The sequence below is a fragment of the Heloderma suspectum genome, chromosome 3 (genome assembly GCF_057233095.1).
Source record: "Heloderma suspectum isolate Gila_16-S chromosome 3, 16-S_ref, whole genome shotgun sequence".
Taxonomy (NCBI): domain Eukaryota; kingdom Metazoa; phylum Chordata; class Lepidosauria; order Squamata; family Helodermatidae; genus Heloderma; species Heloderma suspectum.
This window is the reverse complement of record NC_139460.1, coordinates 86,198,349-86,218,474: the sequence shown is the minus strand read 5'-3', so window position 1 is coordinate 86,218,474 and position 20,126 is coordinate 86,198,349. Positions and strand designations below refer to the sequence as shown.

General features: G+C 42.0%; 1 protein-coding gene across 5 annotated transcripts in view; it reads left to right on the top strand.

Moving 5' to 3' along the window:
• The window catches only part of CRYZL1 (crystallin zeta like 1), a 49,452-nt gene that overhangs the window by 8,392 nt on the left and 20,934 nt on the right, over positions 1-20,126 (top strand). For 4 of the 5 annotated variants that reach the window (XR_014789104.1, XM_084843662.1, XM_084843660.1 and 1 more), the window contains exons 5-7: positions 7,732-7,776; positions 13,581-13,649; positions 19,837-19,970. Coding sequence is in view for 4 of the 5 variants with exons in the window: in XM_084843662.1 (XP_084699788.1) it covers positions 7,732-7,776; positions 13,581-13,649; positions 19,837-19,970 (248 nt within the window). In the remaining variant the exon portion in view is untranslated. The remainder of the gene's footprint in view (positions 1-7,731; positions 7,777-13,580; positions 13,650-19,836; positions 19,971-20,126) is intronic. The other variant, XM_084843663.1, reaches the window with a different exon arrangement.

Here is a 20,126-nt window from a genome sequence, read left to right as displayed (position 1 = left end):
GATTTGCACCTTCCCTTGCAGCTGAAGATTCAATTTGTTCAAGATCCCAAAAATATTGACAAGATACACAAATTCTAAATGTGACTATGTCAGCACATTTCATAATTCCTCTTTCCCTTGAGCCTGGAGAAACAAATCCAACTCCTCTCTTAATTGAAAAACTTCCTTGAGTACATTCCCTGCTGACAACCACCATACAAAAATGAAGAGCAGGAACACATCAAAGTCAACCCATGTCCTGGCAAAATGTTTTGAACAGCCTGGTGTTCAGAGCTGTTGGGAATGATGGAAGGTATGTTTTTGTATGTCAGCTGAGCATCAGAATATCAGATCAGAACTGTATTATTGTATTTATTTATTTGATTTCTATACTATCCAATAGCCAAAGCTGTCTGGGCGGTTCACAAAAATTAAAACCAAAAAGCACAGGATAAAACAATATAAAAGCATTAAAACCACAATATAACAATGCAACCAGAATAAAACCTAGCAGCAATGCAGATATTCAAAATACAGATTTAAAACACCAAAGATTTTAAACATTTTGAACATTTTTAGGATTTCAGAGTGGTGTACAACTTGCTGATTTGGGGCAATATTCTGATAGTCAAAGTATTCCAGAAAGGCATCCCAGATGTCATTAAATTTGCGTAAGTATGAAGTTGCTCACCCTCAGAAGGCCAGTTTCAGGAGATCTGCTACCAAGTCTTTAATGTCAAGTGAAGCCTGGGATTTACAAGCCTGTAAAATCAGCTGTTTAATAACTAAAGCAGCACATGGAATCCAAGCCACTTGCATCTTCTAGGGCCCATTGGACTGAAATGTAAATACGCACAAAGTGAAGGAATGAAATTTCATAACTATGCTTAGTATAAGGTTGATTTTGGTTGACATCATTTCAAAACCCCAAGCTACTTTACATCTCCAATACATGTGTTTAAGAGAAGCTCCTAACTACACATTTCCAACAAGCAATGCTATCAGAATAACTGACCAGCACAGAAGGGGTCCAGTAGACTAACACAACAGTAATATTTTTGTCAAGAGCTTCTGGGATCTTCGAACAGTTACCCCATGCGTTGAACCACTGAAGTGTATGTGACAACGTCTTAGTGAAGTACCCTCAGGCCCTGAACTGATTCTGCTCACCCAGGCTAGCCCTTGGACCTTCCTGGACAGGAAGGAGTATAAGAAGGTTTCCTCTTCCTGTTTAACCTTGCTCAAGCAACAGGGTCTTCCTGAGCTCTGATGTGTTCCTCTATCATTTGGCTGTCTTTTGGTTCTGGCTTGCTCCTCAATTTGGTATCCTGGGTAATTTAGTTCTGACTTGCTCCTCAGTCCTGACCACCAGCTTTGTCCATGGCTCTTGGTTCCTGGCTCGCCACAGACAACTGCCTACAGTCCAGCCCTGATGTGTTTTTTTCTGAGTGTGGAGGAAACGACTACTTTAACAGCCTATTTTCATTGCATTGGGAGAATTGTGTCCCCTGATTTTTCAGATCATGTTAAACATACTGAATACAAATCATGTGTCCCATTCTCCATTAAGTGACAATACAGTGGGATTGCATTTGGAGAAATTGGATAATGCTTCTCAAAACATAACCAGTTGGGGTGTGGCACATGCATCAAGTCCAAATAAAAAATATTGAGATATTTAAGCTGATTGTAGGACCATCATTGGTCACTGGGCAACACATATTTTGTTTGTAAATTCTTGAAAGATAGTAATAGGTCTTGTGAGTGCAATACTTGTGAGAGGGTGGAAATGCATTGTCAATCCAAATTTGCCATTGAAGAGGTTGATTCAGCTATGGTTTCCTATTGTATCTGAACTGGGCCCAAAGTCTTGGAGTTCAGTTCATACAAACTGTGGCTAAAGGCAAGAGTGCGTTTTTATAGCTTCTCCCCATTCCCCCCCCCTGCAACTCATGCGTTAATAATTTATCATGCTAAATCTGCATAACCCCATTCTGCTATTGTTTCTTGATCATGCTAGAACGCAACAGTGTTGGGATAGTGTCACAAGAACACACAAGCACCCTATTTATCCACTCTGCAAGCAAATAAGCTGACCTGATCTCACCACTTGCTCTGCCCACTGCAAAGATAGGAGGCCCAGTGATGAATGGGATGGCAAGGAAGAAGATGGAAGAGTTATTCCATTCTCCTCCCATCATTTTGCCACTCATTAAGGTCATTGCCTTGGATGGAGCAAGGTGCAGGACAGGCATTTTTTTCTAAGTCTGACTTGGGCCTTTATTACCTCTAACTGACTATGGCTTCCAGGCCCAGAGAAAAAATCTTTATTTCATAACATCCAAACATTCCCTCAGTCTGTTTTGTGCTCTAGTGTTGCTCTGTTCTTAATATTATTATGGCTAGATCAGTCAGCTTACTTAATTGTGAAGTACAGTAATTATTTTAAATTTTATTTTTCCATCATATAATGACATAAACTTTAGGGGTAAATGCACATATATAAAAACAGTCGTAAAACATAAGAGGCCTGCTGGATCAGGCCAAATATTCTGTTTAGTCCAGTAGTCTATTTCCCAGCCAGGTGTCTGTCAGAAGCCCACAAGAAAAACAGGGCAATAGCCCTCCTGTTGTTGTTACCTAGTCACTGATATTCAGAGATGTGCTGCCTCTGCCCGATATCCATCATGACTACTAGCCATTAATAGCTTAACCTCCATGAATTTATCTAATCCTGTTTTAAAGCCATCTAAGTTGGTAGCCATAAGCACATGCTGGGGAAGAAAATTCCATAGTTTAATTATGCACTGTGTGAATAAAATACTTTTATACTGTAGTTTTAAACTTTTAAACTTTTATAATGCATTTAATGGAGTATTTTACGGTTTTAATTGTTGTGAACTGCCCAGAGAGCTTCGACTATTGGGCAGTATAGAAATGTAGTAAATAAATAAATAAAATAAGACATACTTCCTTTTTACTGTCCTGAATCTTCCACCATTCAGCTTCATTGGATGATTCCAAGTTCTCCTATTATGAGAAAGGGAGAAAAACCTGTTATCCGCTTTTTCCATGCCATGCATAATTTTATATACCTCTACTATGTCCCCCCACCCTTATTTGCCTTTCTTCTAAACAAAATAACACCACTCTTTCCTAGTAGAGGAGTCGCTCCAACTCCCTATTACCCTTTTCTGTACTTTTCCAACTCTACAATTGCAGCAACCACAAATGTTCATAATGGGTTGTATCCAATAATAGTCTTAATTTAAGTCATAGTCATCTGAATGGGTCTACTCTAAGTAGGATTAACATTGTATACAACCCAGTATTCTAAGTGTGATCATGCCATAGATTTGCATAACAGCAATATGATATTGTTAGTTTTATTTTCAATACCTTTTCCAATGATCTTTAACATGGAATTCACCTTTTTCACAGCTGTTGCACCATGGGGCAGTGTTTTCATTGAGCTATCCATCTCCCCACCAAAATCTCTTTCCTGGTCAGTCACCTCCAGCTCAGACACCATCACTGTATATGTGAAGTTAGGATTTCTTGCCCCAATGTCTATCATTTTACACACACATTCATTCAACCTCTTTTGCTATTTTAATACCCATTCATTCAATTTGGAGAGATCCATTTGGAGCTCTTTGCAATCCCTTTTTGTTTTTACCACCATAAATAATTCAGTGTCATCTGCAACTTGACCACCTTACTGTTCAACCCTAACCGCAGATAATTTATGACTAGTTTAAAAGCACTGGTCCTTGTGGTCCTTTCCTCCACTGTGACAACTGTCCACTTACTCTCTTCTTCCTGTCCTTTAACCAATCTATAAGAGGACCCATCCCCTTATCCCATTACTGCTAAGTGTGTTCACTAAAGGACTCTGTCAGTGTCTACTGAATCACCCCATCTACGTACTAGTTGATACTCCCAAAGAATTCTCAAAGGTTAGTGGATCAGGACTTACCTTTGCAGAAGTCATGTTGATTCTTCTTCAACAACTTTTCCTTCTGTATGCCTGATAATTTTATCTTTTATAATGGTTTCCACCAATTTACTCAGGCAGATATTAAGCTAACTAGTCTGCAATTTCTGGTTCCCTTTTAAAAAGTTGTTACACTGGCCACTTTCCAGTATGGAAGCTGATCATCAGTTTTACATATTTTTGTTAGAAGATCAGCAATTTCACATTTAAGAATTCATGAGTGGATTGGGTGGAGCTGTTGGTTTGTTTGTTTTTAATTTGTAAGTGAGGTCTAGAACTTCATCTCTTGTCATCACTATTTGCCTCAGTTCCTCAGACTCCCGTCTAAAAATTGTCAGTTCAGGCATGGGTATCTGCCCTACATCTTCTGCAGAGAAAACGTGCAAATAATTAATTTTGTTTCTTTGCTGTTTCATTATCCTCCCTTAGAACACCTTTAATTCGCTTGTTGTCCAGCAGTTCAACTGCCACTGTAGCTAGTTTCCTGCTTCTGATATAATTAGTTTTTTTATTGTTAGTCTTAATGTTTTTAGCAATATGTTCCTCAAATTTTACATCTCTTATTGCAGGGGTAGACAACCTGGTACCCTCCAAATGTTTTGGACTACAATTATCATAATCCCTTGACCATTGGCCATGCTGGCTTTGGCTGATGAGAGTTGTTGTTCAAAACATTTGGAAGGGAACAGGTTTCCTCTCCCTGCCTTATTGTCTGCTTGCATTCCTTTTTCCTAAGTTTCTGTTCTTTTTTGTTCTCATTTGGGCAAGACTTCCATTTTTTGAAGAAGCTTTCTCATCTCAAATAGCTTCCCTTACTCTGCTCATTAATCACACTGGTGTCTTCTTGGATTTGCTGATACCTTTCCTGATCTGTGTGATACATTCTAGTTGAGCTTCTATTATTATGTTTTTAAATAACCCCCAAGCATTCCGGGGAGACTTGACCATCTTGTCTTTCCTTTTCAATTTTCCTTTACCAGTGCTTTCAATTTTTTGAAATTTCCTGTTTTGAAGTCAAATGTGACTGTGTTGGACTTCCTTGACAATTGTCTACTTACATAGACCTTGACGGGTATTCTTTTATATCTTGTATTGATATTCTTAATCTTTTCTGCAGCAATTATAGATAAGTTGGTATCGCAATGATGTTGAAGACATATGGTATTCTTTGAGAGTTTGAAGTTCAATGTCCATATGAAAAAAAACCAATTTTTAAAAAGGGATCCAGGAAATTGCAGGCCTGTCAGCTTAACGTCTGTTCCAGGTAAATTGGTTGAAAGCATTATTAAAGATCAAATTAGTAAGCATATAGAAGGACAAGCCCTGCTGAAAAAGAATCAACACCGCTTCTGCAAAAGTAAGTCCTGTCTCACTAACCTTTTTGAGTTCTTTGAGTGTGTCAATAGACATGTAGACAGCGGTGATCTGGTAGATGTTGTTTACTTGGACTTCCAAAAGGCTTTTGACAAAGACCTTCACCAAAGACTCCTGAGCAAACTTAGCAGTCATGGAATAAGAGGTCCTCTTATGGATCAGTAACTGGTTAAAGAACAGAAAGCAGAGAGTAGGAATAAATGGTAAATTCTCCCAATGGAGGGAAGTAAATAGTGGGGTCCCACAGGGATCTGTACTGGAACCAATGCTTTTCAACCTGTTCATAAATGATCTGGAATTAGGAGCGAGCAGTGAAGTGGCCACGTTTGCTGATGATACCAAATTATTTAGAGTGGTTAAAACAAAAAGGGATTGTGAAGAGCTCCAAAAGGATCTCTCCAAACTGGGAGAATGGGCATCCAAATGGCAAATGCGGTTCAATGTAAGCAAGTGTAAAGTGATGCACATTGGGGCAAAAAAATCCATCTTCAAGTATAGCCTGATAGGATCTGAGCTAGCGGTGACCGACCAGGAAAAAGATCTTGGGGTTGTCATGGACAGCTCAATCAAGATGTCAACCCAGTGTGCGGCCACTGTCAAAAAGGCAAACTCGATGTTAGGCATAATTAGAAAAGGAATTGAGAATAAAACTGCCAATATCATACTGCTGCTAAACAAATCTATGGTGCAACCACACTTGGAATACTGTGTACAGTTCTGGTCACCACACCTAGAAAGCAATATTGTAGAGCTGGAAAAAGTACAGAAAAGGACAAATAAAATGATCAAGGGGCTGGAGCATCTCCCCTATGAGGGAAGGTTACAACAGCTGGGACTGTTTACCTTGGAAAAAGGAGGGTAAGGGGAGACATGATAAAGGTCTACAAAATTATGCATGGGGTGGAAAATGTGGATAGGGAGACTTTTTTTCTCCCTCTCACACAATACTAGAACCTGAGGTCATCCCATGAAGCCGATTGGTGGGAGATTCAAGACAGATAAAAGGAAGTACTTCACACACGCATAGCTAAATTATGGAATTCGCTACCACAAAATGTAGTGATGGCCACCAACTTGGATGGCTTTAAAAGGGGGTTAGACAAATTCCTGGAGGAGAAGTCTATCCATGGCTACTAGGCTTGTGGGCTATCTCCAGTACCTGAGGTGGTATGCCTGTGTACACCAGTTGCTGAAGAACATGGGCAGGATGGTGCTGTTGTACTCATGTCCTGCTTGTGGTTTCCTGTAGGCAGCTGGTTGGCCAGTGTGTGAACAGAATGCTGGACTAGATGGACCCTTGGTCTGATCCAGCCTGGCTCTTCTTATGTTCTTATATGAGAACTGCACCTCAGAACCCAGTTTGCTGTGAATACCCAGCCAGATAGGTTGTGTGCTTCTATTTCCTACCTGAGTTTTCTGACTTCTGACATCTGCACCCTTTGCACACTTGCACTCTTTTGTCTGTACAGGAAGCATGCAGATTGGTTGAGACTGGTAGAGATTCGGAAGGACTTTTGCTTTTGCGTGTGACTTTCTCCCCAACATCTTTAGAACAGGTCTGCCCAACTTGCGACCCATAAAGTCAAACTACCAGCCATATATTGTATTCTGTCAGTTTTTTTAGTTCCAGATATACAACATAAGCAGGAATTTTATCGAGCCCCTGCTGGGCAACTATCTATGTTATTGGCTTTCTTGGTTCATAGGTTGTACAGCCCTGCTCTAGGAAATTAAGAGTTGCTATAACCAGAGGTAGGATATTGAGTGGGATTCAGATGCACCCAGTTACATTTCTTCTTTTTGATTGTTAGATTCGTTTTGCTTATACTCAGTATAGCTGTTTGCCTTAGGTCAGAAGATTTTTTTCCCCACCTCATGCTAGCAATGACCCTGGGGATTTTGTGTTTCACTGCTTCTTGTGTTTCAACTCATTTGCATGAGTCCCTTTAGTTCTTTGTCCTTCAAGTGCCTTTCTGCAGGGTTGCTACCTGTTTATGGACTTGTGGATGTGTTTCTCTTTGGGAATGGCTTTTGCATTTGAATTGGGAAGTTTAACTTGGTGATATCCCCACCCCCTCCAGTACTGTATGCATTTCTGTGTTTTCCACTCAAGAATGCAATACCCCACCCCACCCCCTCCACACATTACTCCCTTTCTCAGTGTACTGGAGGGAAGGCCCTTGACCCGAAAGAATATTTTTCTTCCCCTTTCTCCTCCATGGACCTTAATATTGACCTTCCCTTTCTCAATACAGATACCTTACTGGGGACCATCAATTGCACCTGGAAGTATATGTTGTAAATTATTGTTAGCAGATATTAATTTCTTTAAAAGTACAGTAGTTTCTCTGTTTTATTATCCCTTTATGTTCTTTTTCAAGTTGGAAATAAAGTGACCTCCTTTCAGCCACATGATGAAATAGTGGGTAAGTTACAGCTTTATCTAATCAGCTAAAGCTTTTAAACTATAAGAATTGCATCGGGGTATAAACATCTGTTATTAAGGGCCTTTTTGTTAGTTTTCACATAGGCTAGTTCTTAATATTGGGTTTTTCAATCTGAACTATGTTATTCCCTCGCACCAAAGTTTAGGGGACTTTCAAACTCTTTGGTTGATTAAAATCTAATGGGAGCACTGTTGATCTGGGATCATTTATTTGTAACCTTTGTATCCCACTCTTCCTTGGATCTCAGAAAACTATTTTGGCTTTTCAACACCACTGTGAAGGTAGGTTAGGTTTAGAGTGAGAGATGGTCAGGGCTGGCCCTACAATGATGCAGCCTGGTGAGGGAAGAGTGGTGAATTGCACTGCTCTCCCCATCCAAAGGGCCCGCCACCTGCTTAGCTAGCCAGGCAGCCAGCTAGCCAACTACTACTGCCTCGCCACCTCCCTCCCTGCTTGGCAAGCCAGCTGGCCAACAGGTTGCACCCAGGAAGTGGCAGTGGCTCCCCCTCCCCACTGCTCCCCTGGCCACTCCTACCTTCTGCCCCAGCCGCGGGGCTCCTGGGAACTCACACGGGAGTGGCTGGGATCACTTGCAATATTTCAGACAAGTCTTCCAGGAGTCCTGCAGCTGGGGCAGAAGGTGGCAGCAGCCGGCGAGTGGTGGGGAGCGGGAACCACCACCTTGGCACAAGTGGCTGGCTGGCCAGCCAAGCAGGGAGGGAGGGAGGTGGTGCAGCAGCTGCCAGTGCCGCCACCCAGGCCATGTGGGGAGGTGCCAGTGGCACCAGCACCAGGGGCAGCACTGCTGCCTCTCTTGAGGTGGCAACATGCCTTGGGCCGGAGCGGGAGATGGTGACTTGTCCAAAGCCTGCAAGCCTTATGTCTGAGCATAGATTTGAGCCTGGGCTTCCACATCTAAATCATGCAGGCACATGTTGACACTGGGCTACATGAGGGCACATAGTGTATTCAGATAATCAGAAAAGTTGGGGGAGTTGCTGCTTAATCTATCTCTTATAAGGTGGTTAGATGAGGGATAGTCAATTTATCACTTTAAACTATTTAGGCCAGTGGCGGGCAACTTCCAGGGGTTGGGGAACTGCATTGCCTCCCTGGACCCAACTGGGGGCTGCACCCCTGTCCCTGTGCCACCAAACATGCTGCCAAAATTTGGTTGTGCGACAGTGGTGGGAAAAAAGCAGAAAATAACCCCCCTTTTAGAAGGATAAACCGGCAGCTCATGAGCAGTGCCAAAGGGGCTCTTTTAAAGCAAAATTGCTCTTTTTTGCTGCTGCTGCTTTATCCAAACTGACACTTTATCGTTTACAAAAGGGTTTGTTTTGCCACTTTTTCTCTACTGCTGCACTACCAAATTTTGGTGACTGTGATGGGGAGTAGGGGGTGCTTCATGCGACCCATGGCCCATGTACTGCCCACTCCTGGTTTAGGCTTTAATCCCAGAAGTCCATGTATTAACATTATGAATCACCCTACTTAAATCAATTCGGTCAAATGAAAGTTGGGACTTCAGTTTTGCTTTGTCTCCTATTGTTTTTGTTTTACTAGGATCCCCATGATACACTGATACGATAGGTTTATAATTAAGAGTGCATGCTCAGGATCTCTTAACAGTTAAGTCATAACTTACCTATGGGAAGTGATCCTGAATATGCAGTCTGACTTAAGACCAAATAAACATAAGTAACTTGCTGGATCAGACCAAGGTCCACCTAGTCCAGCACTCTTTGCAAGACCCTTAGCAACAACAGGCACTAGGTGGTCTATCAGAAATTTGTTGTTGTTCAGTCGTTCAGTCGTGTCCGACTCTTCGTGACCCCATGGACCATAGCACGCCAGGCCTTCCTGTCCTGCGCTCTCTCCCGGAGTGTGCTCAAGTTCATATTCATTGCATCCGTGATGCTATCTAGCCATCTCATCCTCTGCCGTCCCCTTCTCCTTTTGCCTTCAGTCTTTCCCAGCATCAGGGTCTTTTCCAGGGAGTTTTCTCTTCGCATTAGGTGGCCAAAATATTGGAGCTTCAGCTTCATTATCTGTCCTTCCAATGAGCACTCAGGGTTGATTTCCTTTAGGATGGACTGATTTGACCTCCTTGCAGTCCAGGGGACTCGTAAGAGTCTTCTCCAGCACCACAGTTCGAAAGCATCAATTCTTAGGCGCTCAGCCTTCCTTATAGTCCAGCTCTCACAGCCATACATTACTACTGGGAAAACCATAGCTTTGATTAGACGGACCTTTGTCGGCAAGGTGATGTCTCTGCTTCTTACTATGCTGTCTAGGTTTGCCATAGCTTTCCTCCCAAGGAGCAAGCGTCTTTTAATTTCATGGCTACAGTCACCGTCTGCGGTGATCTTGGAGCCCAAGAAAATAAAATCTGTCACTGCTTCCATTTCTTCCCCTTCTATATGCCAGGAAGTGATGGGGCCAGATGCCATGATCTTCGTTTTTTTAATGTGGAGTTTCAAACCAGCTTTGGCACTCTCCTCTTTCACCCTCAACAAGAGGCTCTTTAGATCCTCTTCGCTTTCTGCCATTAGGGTGGTATCGTCTGCATATCGGAGGTTGTTGATAATTCTCCCAGCAATCTTAATTCCGACCTCTGATTCATCCAACCCGGCATTTCTCATGATGTACTCTGCATATAAGTTAAATAAGCAGGGTGACAATATGCAGCCTTGTCGTACTCCTTTCCCAATTTTGAACCAATCGGTTGTTCCATGTCTGGTTCTTACTGTTGCTTCTTGACCCTCGTACAGGTTTCTCAGGAGACAGGTAAGGTGGTCTGGTACTCCCATCACTTTAAGAATTTGCCACAGTTTGTTGTGATCCACACAATCAAAGGCTTTAGCGTAGTCAATGAAGCAGAAATAGACGTTTTTCTGGAATTCTCTTGCTTTCTCCATGATGCAGCGAATGTTGGCGATTTGATCTCTAGTTCCTCTGCCTCTTCGAAACCCAGCTTGTACTTCCGGTAGTTCTCGGTTCGCATACTGCTGAAGCCTAGCTTGTAGGATTTTGAGCATCACCTTGCTGGCATGTGAAATGAGCGCAATTGTGCGGTAGTTTGAACACTCTTTGGCGTTGCCCTTCTTTGGAACTGGAATGTAAACTGACCTTTTCCAGTCTTGTGGCCACTGTTGAGTGTTCCAGATTTGTTGGCATATTGAATGCAGCACTTTAACAGCATCATCTTTTAGGATTTTAAATAGCTCGGCTGGAATACTGTCATCTCCGCTAGCTTTGTTGTTACTAATGCTTCCTAAGGCCCACTTGACTTCACTCTCTAGGATGTCTGGCTCAAGTTCAGTGACCGCACTATCATGGCTATCAGGGACATTCAGATCTTTCCTGTATAGTTCTTCTGTGTATTCTTGCCACCTCTTCTTAATCTCATCTGCTTCTGTTAGGTCCCTGCCTTCTTTGTCCTTTATCATGCCCGTCTTTGCACAAAACGTTCCCTTGAGATCTCCAATTTTCTTGAAGAGATCTCTAGTCTTTCCCATTCTGTTGTTTTCCTCGATTTCTTTGCATTGTTCATTTAAGAAGGCCTTCTTGTCTCTCCTTGCTATTCTCTGGAACTCTGCATTCAGTTAGTAGACCATTAATCTACTAGAGGACAAAGATGTTCCCACCCTTGAGTGGCAGTGTAGATGTTTTAAGCTATGGTTCTTCACATGCTTTTGTTAGCCTTGATCATGATCAAAATCCAAGTTTTGATAGAGCTAAATGTTTGTGCATTGGGTTCTCTAAAGAGGCATATGCTTTCCCTAGCACAACATTGTGTGTTTCTCAGTTGTGTATGAGATAAAATGCCAGAACTAACTGCCCCTCCAGTGAGTATCATATACTGTGCTTCCCAGTTTATTTGCTGATATGGAAGATAAGGAGAAAATGGAGAAGCAAAACAAAAATTACTAGAAGGGCTGATTCTGTTCCAACCTTCTTCCCTGCCCATAAATTTAACAAGTGGGCACTTTTACCAGCAGTATTATCACATTCCATTTCACTTTTCTTCTTTGCTATTCTAAAACTAACTGCTGTATGCATTTCCCATACAAATATAGTTTCTTCTGCTGAAAGAGTATGCATGGATTTTAAATTCATGCAGTTGCACCTTGCACACTTACACCATTGTATACTCCAATAAATGTAATGCAAATTACCGATAAAATGGGTGGGGGACTTTGAGATGGGAAGGAAAGTAATTAAGTAGGAATCACACAATTTTAGCACAGTCCTTCACAAATCTGTAGTAATATCCACAAATCCTAGAAACACTGGAAACTCAGCAGGTCATCAGATCAAGGCCAGAAATTCAGTGCATTCAGTGTGGAGCTATCCAATCTGATACAACATGGCCAACATACTTGATGGATGTCAAACAAAACTGAACATATATGGGGACAACCTCAGACTGTACACTTATACACTAGGAATCGTATACAGGCTTATAGGTCACATGCGGCCACCAGCCACATTTTATGCAGCCCGTGGCACCTCTGGCAGGCTCTACCCAAGCCTTCCCTTCTCAGGGCAGGGAGGCAGCAGCCCTCTCCCTGCCCAAGCAAGTAATGAATAGCACTTTGAAAAGTGTGGATCCTCCTGAACCCATACTTTCCAAAGCCTTCTCTCTCTCTCTCTCTCTTTCTCTCTCTCTCTCTCTCTGTGTGTGTGTGTGTGTGTGTGTGTGTGAGAGAGAGAGAGAGAGAGAGATGACCGTTGAGAAAGTGGATGGGGTGCTGAGAATAAATATTGTGAATGGATGGAGGTGTGTAGCTGTTAAAGCTCCCATCTTATCTCATGAACAATTAAGAAATATACAATGTGCTAGGGAAGGCACATGGACTTGAGCACACTCCGGGAGAGAGCGCAGGACAGGAAGGCCTGGCGTGCTATGGTCCATGGGGTCACGAAGAGTCAAGATACGACTGAAGGACTGAACAACAAGGGAAGGCACATGCCTGTGTGTGTATAAGAGAGAGAATGAGAGACTGATGGTGATGATAAGATCACCACCACCCCACACTGTTTCTCAATCTCTTTCTGTCTTAAGAATCTTGAGAGAATAAAAGAGAGGAACTCTGAGTATGAGTGGTGGGTGATCTTAAGATGGTGTGGGGAGGAGGGTGGCTTTGGCCCCACCCACAACCAACATGCAGCCCCCAACATATTATCTCTGAGGAAATGCAGCCCTTGAGGAAAAAAAGGTTGTCCTCTCCTGGTCTAGGGTATTTTTAAAGACAATAAGATTATCTAAATAGGCCAGGACTTCCAAAAGATTAATGACCTCTACCAACTGTCCAGCCCCACAGTGAAAACAGAATTATCATGGTGTTTTGCCATGTTTGCTGCCTGGAAGCCTTAGGGTTCATTGATGAGTAAGCTTCCAAGGAAAGCACATCATAATATTTATTTCAATAATACTCATTTCTGTAACCATCATTCATGGTTACAGAAGGTCACAGTGCATTTTAATTAGATCCCCTTTTAAACTTTATGTAAAGTATGATTCTCTAACTCCTGTTCCACAATATTGTGTTCATAAGTGGGGGAAGGAGATGAGCATATGGTTCTGAGCCTGTCCGTTCCTATTACAGCAGGGACATTTAGGCAAAGCATGCTAATGTTCCCATCTTTATCTCTTGCAGCTGCATTATGTAGAACTGAAAGATGCTAACGGTGATGTGCAGACTAATGATTTAGATTGGAAATGCAATGCTTGTTCTACTTGGCTTAAGCGGGAAGGTTTTGTTTTGATTTCACAGGAATTTTGCCGCTGGATTCAGAAGAGTCTGGTTTGTGTGAAGTTATTCTGGTTCATGAACATTATTTAGGTATGTATCTTGTATTAGCTAGCAAATATAATAAGTACAGAACTAATTAACGCCTTTTAAAAAGAAGAAACTACATAAGTCAAACCTCTTGTTTAATTTGTAGATAATGAACAATACTCAAGTGTCCTTAGAGGTTTAATATCTTACATTGAAGCCTTAAATTCTGTGTAATCTGACTTTTCCTAAACAATAGCAGGAATACATACTATTCAGCAAGTTAATGTTCAAACAGAAACCACAATAGCTGACTCATCCATTTCTCTTAAGCTTCTTCTCTTGTTGCTTCACTCAGTCTTCCTGGTGATTGACCATGAAACTTCAGAAACACGTATTTCTGAAAGCAACATTTACCCTTGCTTTGAGCTTTGCATTTCCCCCCAACTTTCATCTTTTATTCTAGGGCATTCTTGTTTTCTTTTGGAGTAATAGTTAGAACACGCATTTTACAAACCAAAGAAAGAAAAACTGTAGGCAAATCCAAAAGATCAGAAGCAGGAGAAAAACAGTGTTGGGTTACATCCAAAATTAGCAGTGTTCTGAAAACTGTTGCTCAAGCACTGGTGGAAGATTTTATTCAACAAAGTATATGGAACTTCATTGCAGTATGCAAGTAATGATGTATGATCCAGGCTGTAGTGTGTACACATGGTACATTTAGACATGTGTTCTGGGGAGATGGAGGAGATGCATATTGTTTTAGAGATATTCCCCATTGAAAAGTAAGCCCTAGTAGCTGGGACACATGCAGTTCCCAGTTGTGAAGCTTGCTCTGCAATGGGAAAGTGTTTTTGCCCCACCCATTAGGGCTTGCTTTGCAATGGGGGAGTGTTTGCACCTCAACTATTAGGGCTTGCTTTGCAAACATATAAGGGATTTAAACTATAAATAGTTAAAGAATTCAGAGAAAAATAATGACAAATCCTGTACAGATAGTTGTGCAAGGGCTTGTGCTAACTTAACATCTCCGGATTTCAGTTCACTTTTCTCATGCAGCACTCTTCCGCTAAGTCAGAAACAGCCCTTCCATGAGCGGAAGTGGTTTCCACTTGTGGATGTGCATTTTTGGAGTCAAGTCATTATATAGTGGTAGTATTTCATCCACTTACTCAACTAGAGTTTATTAGTAGACTTCAGTGATGTTGCGACTGTGCTTTACACTTTATAAGGCTCCTATAATTATAGTAAATATTTTCCAGTCATTGGAGAACTGGATACAATTATCATTCCTATGGGGTTTTCTCCTTCAGTTTTGTTATTGGAACTCTAGTCTTGGAAGACTTCAACATTCATCCTGAAGCTGCCTTAACAGGATCAGCTCAGGACTTCATGTCTTCCATGACAACCATGGGACTGTCTCAGTTTGTCACCAGCCCAATGCATAGGGCAGGGCATACCCTTGATCTGGCCTTTGCCTCTGGGCCTGAGGGGGCAGTCTGGATATTGGGGGGTTGGAAATTACCCCATTGTCATGGTCAAACCACTTCCTGGTGAAATTTGGTTTCAAGGTGTCAGTCCTTCTCTCCAGGGGTTGGGTAACCATTAAGATGGTCTGACCCCATAGACTTAAAGAATCTGAGTGATTCCTGAATGCTCTGGGGGATTCCTCAGTAGCCAGAGCCAGTGATTCTGTCGAGGTCCTTGTCGCACTATGAAATTGTGAGGTGTGACAGGCTGTTGACATGATCGCTCCTGAGTGCCCTCTTCAGCATTTTGGAGCTCGGAAAGCTCCCTGGATTACTGAACAAAGAAACAGGTCAGAAGACGGCTGGAGCGTAAGTGGCCTAAGACTCATCATGAAGGTGTTCAAGCATGTGTAAGAGCATATAATCATGCCTACTGCATGGCAGTGAAGGCAGCAAGGAAGGATTACTTTGCCACCTCCATCACATTCTCAAGTAGCTGACCAGCTGAGTTTTTCTGAGTGGTTCGGGGGTTGCTTTCATCAAACCCAGTAGTGGAACCCTCAGAGGCCTGCTGTGATGAGTTTGCAAGTCAGTTTGAGGATAAAATCACTCATCTTCATGCTGACTTGAACACTGCTATTGATACAGTATCTGTTGAGGTATCCAGTGCATCATCTTATCCTGTTTCGTGGGATCAATTTCAGGTTTTGGAGCTTGAGGATGTGGACAAGATGCTTGCATCTGTATGACCCATCACATGCTCCCTCGACCCTTGCCCTTCATGACTTATTCGAGCTAGCCGTGGGGAACTGACTGGATGGATCAGGGGTATGGTAAATGCATCATTACATGATGGTGTGGTCCCTACTGCCTTAAAGGAGGCAGTGGTGCGACCACTCCTAAAAAAAAAACCCTCTCTGGATCCAGAGATCTGTGCTAACTGTTGTCGGGTCACAAACACCCCATTCCTGAATAAGGTGCTTGAGAGAGTGGTGGCATCTCAGCTGCAGCGCTCTTGAATGAAACTGATTATCTGGATCTGTTCCAGTCTGGTTTCAGGCCTGGTTTGGGGACGGAATCAGCCTTTTTCCAGGGAGGGATGGGGGAGTGCAACCCTGTTGCTTTATCTTGATCTCTCAGCAGATTTTGATACTGTTGACCATGGTATCCTCCTGGACTACCTCTGTGAGTTGGGAGTTTTACACTGGCACTGTTTTACACTGTTCAACTCGTACTTGCAGAGACAGTTCCAGAGAATAGCATTGGGGACCATGCCTCAGCCCCATGGCAGCTGAACTGTGGAGTCTTGTTCCCAATGTATTTTAATATCTATATGAAGCCGGTGGGAGCGGTAATCAGGAGATTTGGGGTAAGGTGTCACCAGTATGCTGATGACACCCAGCTCTGTTTCTCTGTGACATCTGAATTGGGAGAGGCCGTGCACCTTCTGAACCAGTGCCTGGATGCAGTTATGGCTTGAATGAGGGCTAATAAACTGAAGCTGAATCCCAGTAAGACAGAGACCCTATGGGTTGGCTGTTCCCAGGTCTGGGAAATGGGCTGTTTCCGTGTTCTGGATGAGGTTGCAGTCCCTCTGAAAGAGCAGATATGTAGTTTGAAGGTGCTCCTGGATCCATCTTCGTCACTGGAGGCCCAGGTGGCCTTGGTGGCCCAGAGCACCCATTACCAACTTTGGTTGGTACAACAACTACACCTGTTCCTGAATAGGGATAGCCTAGCCACAGTGATCCATGCACTGCTAACCTCATGGTTAGACTACTGCAATGAGCTCTGTGTGAGGCTTCCCAGTTCAGAATGCAGCAGCTATGGTGCTCACTGGGACACCCAGCTATGCTCACATAACGTGCATTAAAAGAACTGCACTGGCTGCTAATTAGCTACCAAGCCACATACAAGGTTATGATATTGTCATACAAAGTCCTAAACAACTTGGGACCAGAATATCTAGCAGACCGCCTTCCCTTATATATACCCAGCCAACCTTTTAAGATTGTCAGAGCAGGCCTTGCTGGTCATTCCAAAATTAACGGAATGTCATCTCACAATACCTCGATGGCAGGCCTTCTCGGTAGTGGCGTCCACACTTTGGAAAACCCTCCTCCATGCAGTTTGGAAGGCAGAAAATGAGGCATCTGTGAAATGCCGCCTGAAAATACATTTGTTCACCCAGGCTTTCCCTGGATTGTAATTAAATTAATCATGCTGCTCCATCTTGCTGCTCCTTGCATTGCTTTTATTGTAATTGGAATTGTTTTTAATATTGTGCTTTTAATATCGTATTTTAAATGTGATTTTAATATTTATATGTAAACTGCTTAGGGATGTTATTATATTAAGTGGTATATAAATGTCACAAATAAATAAACCGGGTTCCTGTGTGGCGTAAGACAAAAGAAATACCTGTAAAGTTATTTTTCCTGTTTTGCCTAACAGGACAATGAAGTCATAGGCCCCAGCCCAGCTGTAGTCATGTGAAACTAGTTACTCAACTAGTGACCTGGGTGGGAAGGCACATTGAATTTTGTAATGCAAACAATAAGACATCTATGCATATTTACATCTGCATCACCTGTAGGCATCAAAAACTTCTGCATCTTTGTCTCCCTTGCTGGATTGGAGTAATGATATTTGCAGGAACCTTTGTTTTGTAACACAAAACTGAATATTTTGTATAACCATCACTTTAGAAATTTGTTTAATAGAACTGCCTACTTTGAAGTGCATTTATTATTTGTAGTACTCACTGCAAAAGACACCAGAAGGTAACATTAAAACAAACAACTCTGTGTACTTTGGCTAAAATCCAGAAATTTGCACAATTATCTCCACAAGCCCAGCAGGGCTTATATTTTCCCAACAGCAGACCTCCTATGATGCATCACAAATAGTTGTTTTCAAAGTCAGGGGAACATCAAAATCAGTTTACGGTATAGTGAGGAAGGAGATACCGTTACAAGAGTTTGTTTGGTTTATGCAATCCCTTTGGCATGCCAAAGGATCTCACTGGATTGTGGCACTTATCTGTTTACCACTTGTAATATAAAGGACTGCTAGCAGCTATCTAATAATATGTGGACTGCAAACACATATGTCTTTGTACTACTGTAACCCAGTTAAAGAAATCTTAGTTCGGGATGGGTAACTTCTGGGGGTTGGGGGGCCACATTGGCTATCCTCAAACCCTGTATAGGCTGCACCGCTCTCCCGCTGCTGCCAAAATTGCTGCAGTTCTGCAGAGAAACAGGTCATGTGCTCCTTTGTGCCCTTTGTTTCTTAGAAGAATCAGGTTTCTGACAGCCCACCAAATAGGTGGTTGGTGGGCAGTCAGGAGCTCTATTCTGCAGAGAAACAGGACACATGAAGGAGCCATCCCCCTATGCCCTGTTTCTCCACAGAATCATGCTCACACCTGGAGAAGCTGGGGATTGCACCTGGGATCTTCTGCATGCAAAGCATGTGCTCTGCCACTGAGCTATGGCATGCAGGAGGTCCCAAGTTCAATCCCTGGTATCTCCAGGTAAGGCTGGAAAAGTTCCTGCCTGAAATCCTGGGGAGCCGCTGCCAGTCAGTGTTGACAATACTGGACTAGATGGACAAATGCTCTGTTTCAGTATAAGGTAGCTTCCTATGTTCTATAGACAGCTGTAATAATATCTGAACACTATATACAGGTTTGTGTATACTCCATGCTCTCCCCCCACTCCCATACAGTTTCTCTTATTATTATAAATATGAGACTTTATTTGCCTCAGCTTACTTATGTAATTGTGCTATCTAGATCCAGATTTTCAAGTAATTTCAATCTACATTATAATTTTGGGGAGGGGGGTAAAAGTTGCAGTGGCAGAGAAGGGAGGGGAATGGAATGTTGGAGGAAGAAAGCAATATTTATTTAGAGGATTCCAGAAAAGGCAAGCTTTTGTAACATTTGCCAGCACAAATTTGATCCTGGCCCAATACACACAATCAAGCTTGGAGTTAAAAGCTCCCAAGTTATTTAACGGATGCAACTACACTTGCAGCATGACTAACTGAAAGTGTGGAAGTATTCATTGTAATGTTAAGAATCTCCTTTAGTACTCTGCATTGATGTTTTGAATATCACAGAGATATTCCTCACTTCGCCTTCACCTTGTCTTTTTTTTCCAGGTTGTTAAGCAGCCTAACTCTCCACATTTTATCAAAATCAAGATCAGATTTCCCCATTTCCTGTTTTTGTAACTTCATACCTCCAACTGGTTTGGAACAACTTCCACCAAATCTAGTATAAACTCTGAAACTGGTTTTAGGGTTTTCATTATTCAAAGTGATACTATTTTACACCATATCATTTCTCAACATACATCTTTTCAATTCTGCCATAGCACTTTAAAAAACCATTGTACCACAAAATAATTAGTTATTTTATAAAATTGAAAACAGTTATTTGATTCTCCAGATGTTTATGTCCTGATTTGTACTCAGTCATTGTAACATTAGACATCGTGCTATAAAATAATTGAATGTAAAAATTGCAATAAGCTTGCAGCTTTGTTAACAAAATTTCAGACTTAAATAAAGCTGTAGGATTTGCCATGTTTACATTTCATTTTCTTTTGTGGGGAGGAGGGGGAAACACTGTTAAACATTTTTTGTAGTAGATTCTGCTTTCAAAGAAACAGCAGATTGAATGTTCTATTTCCAAATCAGTAATAAACAACTATGGCAAGCTTTAAACATGCTTTAAAATCTGTATCCAACCCTTTTTCCCTCTTGTGAAACAGCTCATAAACCAGAAAAGGTCTCCTGGTTTGAGTCAGCTGGGACCATTCGTGATGGTGTTCGTGCATACACAGCTCTACATTATCTTTCCTATGTCTCTCCTGGAAAAACTGTGCTAGTCATGGATGGAGCAAGTGTAGGTACAAGAAATGCAGTTATAATGGAGTATCATGAAATATTTGAAAAACAGTTATTTTCTTAAACTCTGATTTAGTATATGCTTGTCTTGCTAGAATGGATTTGAAAAGCCCCATGAAATCGTGGGTGCTTTTCCTCCACATAATCCAGAAAA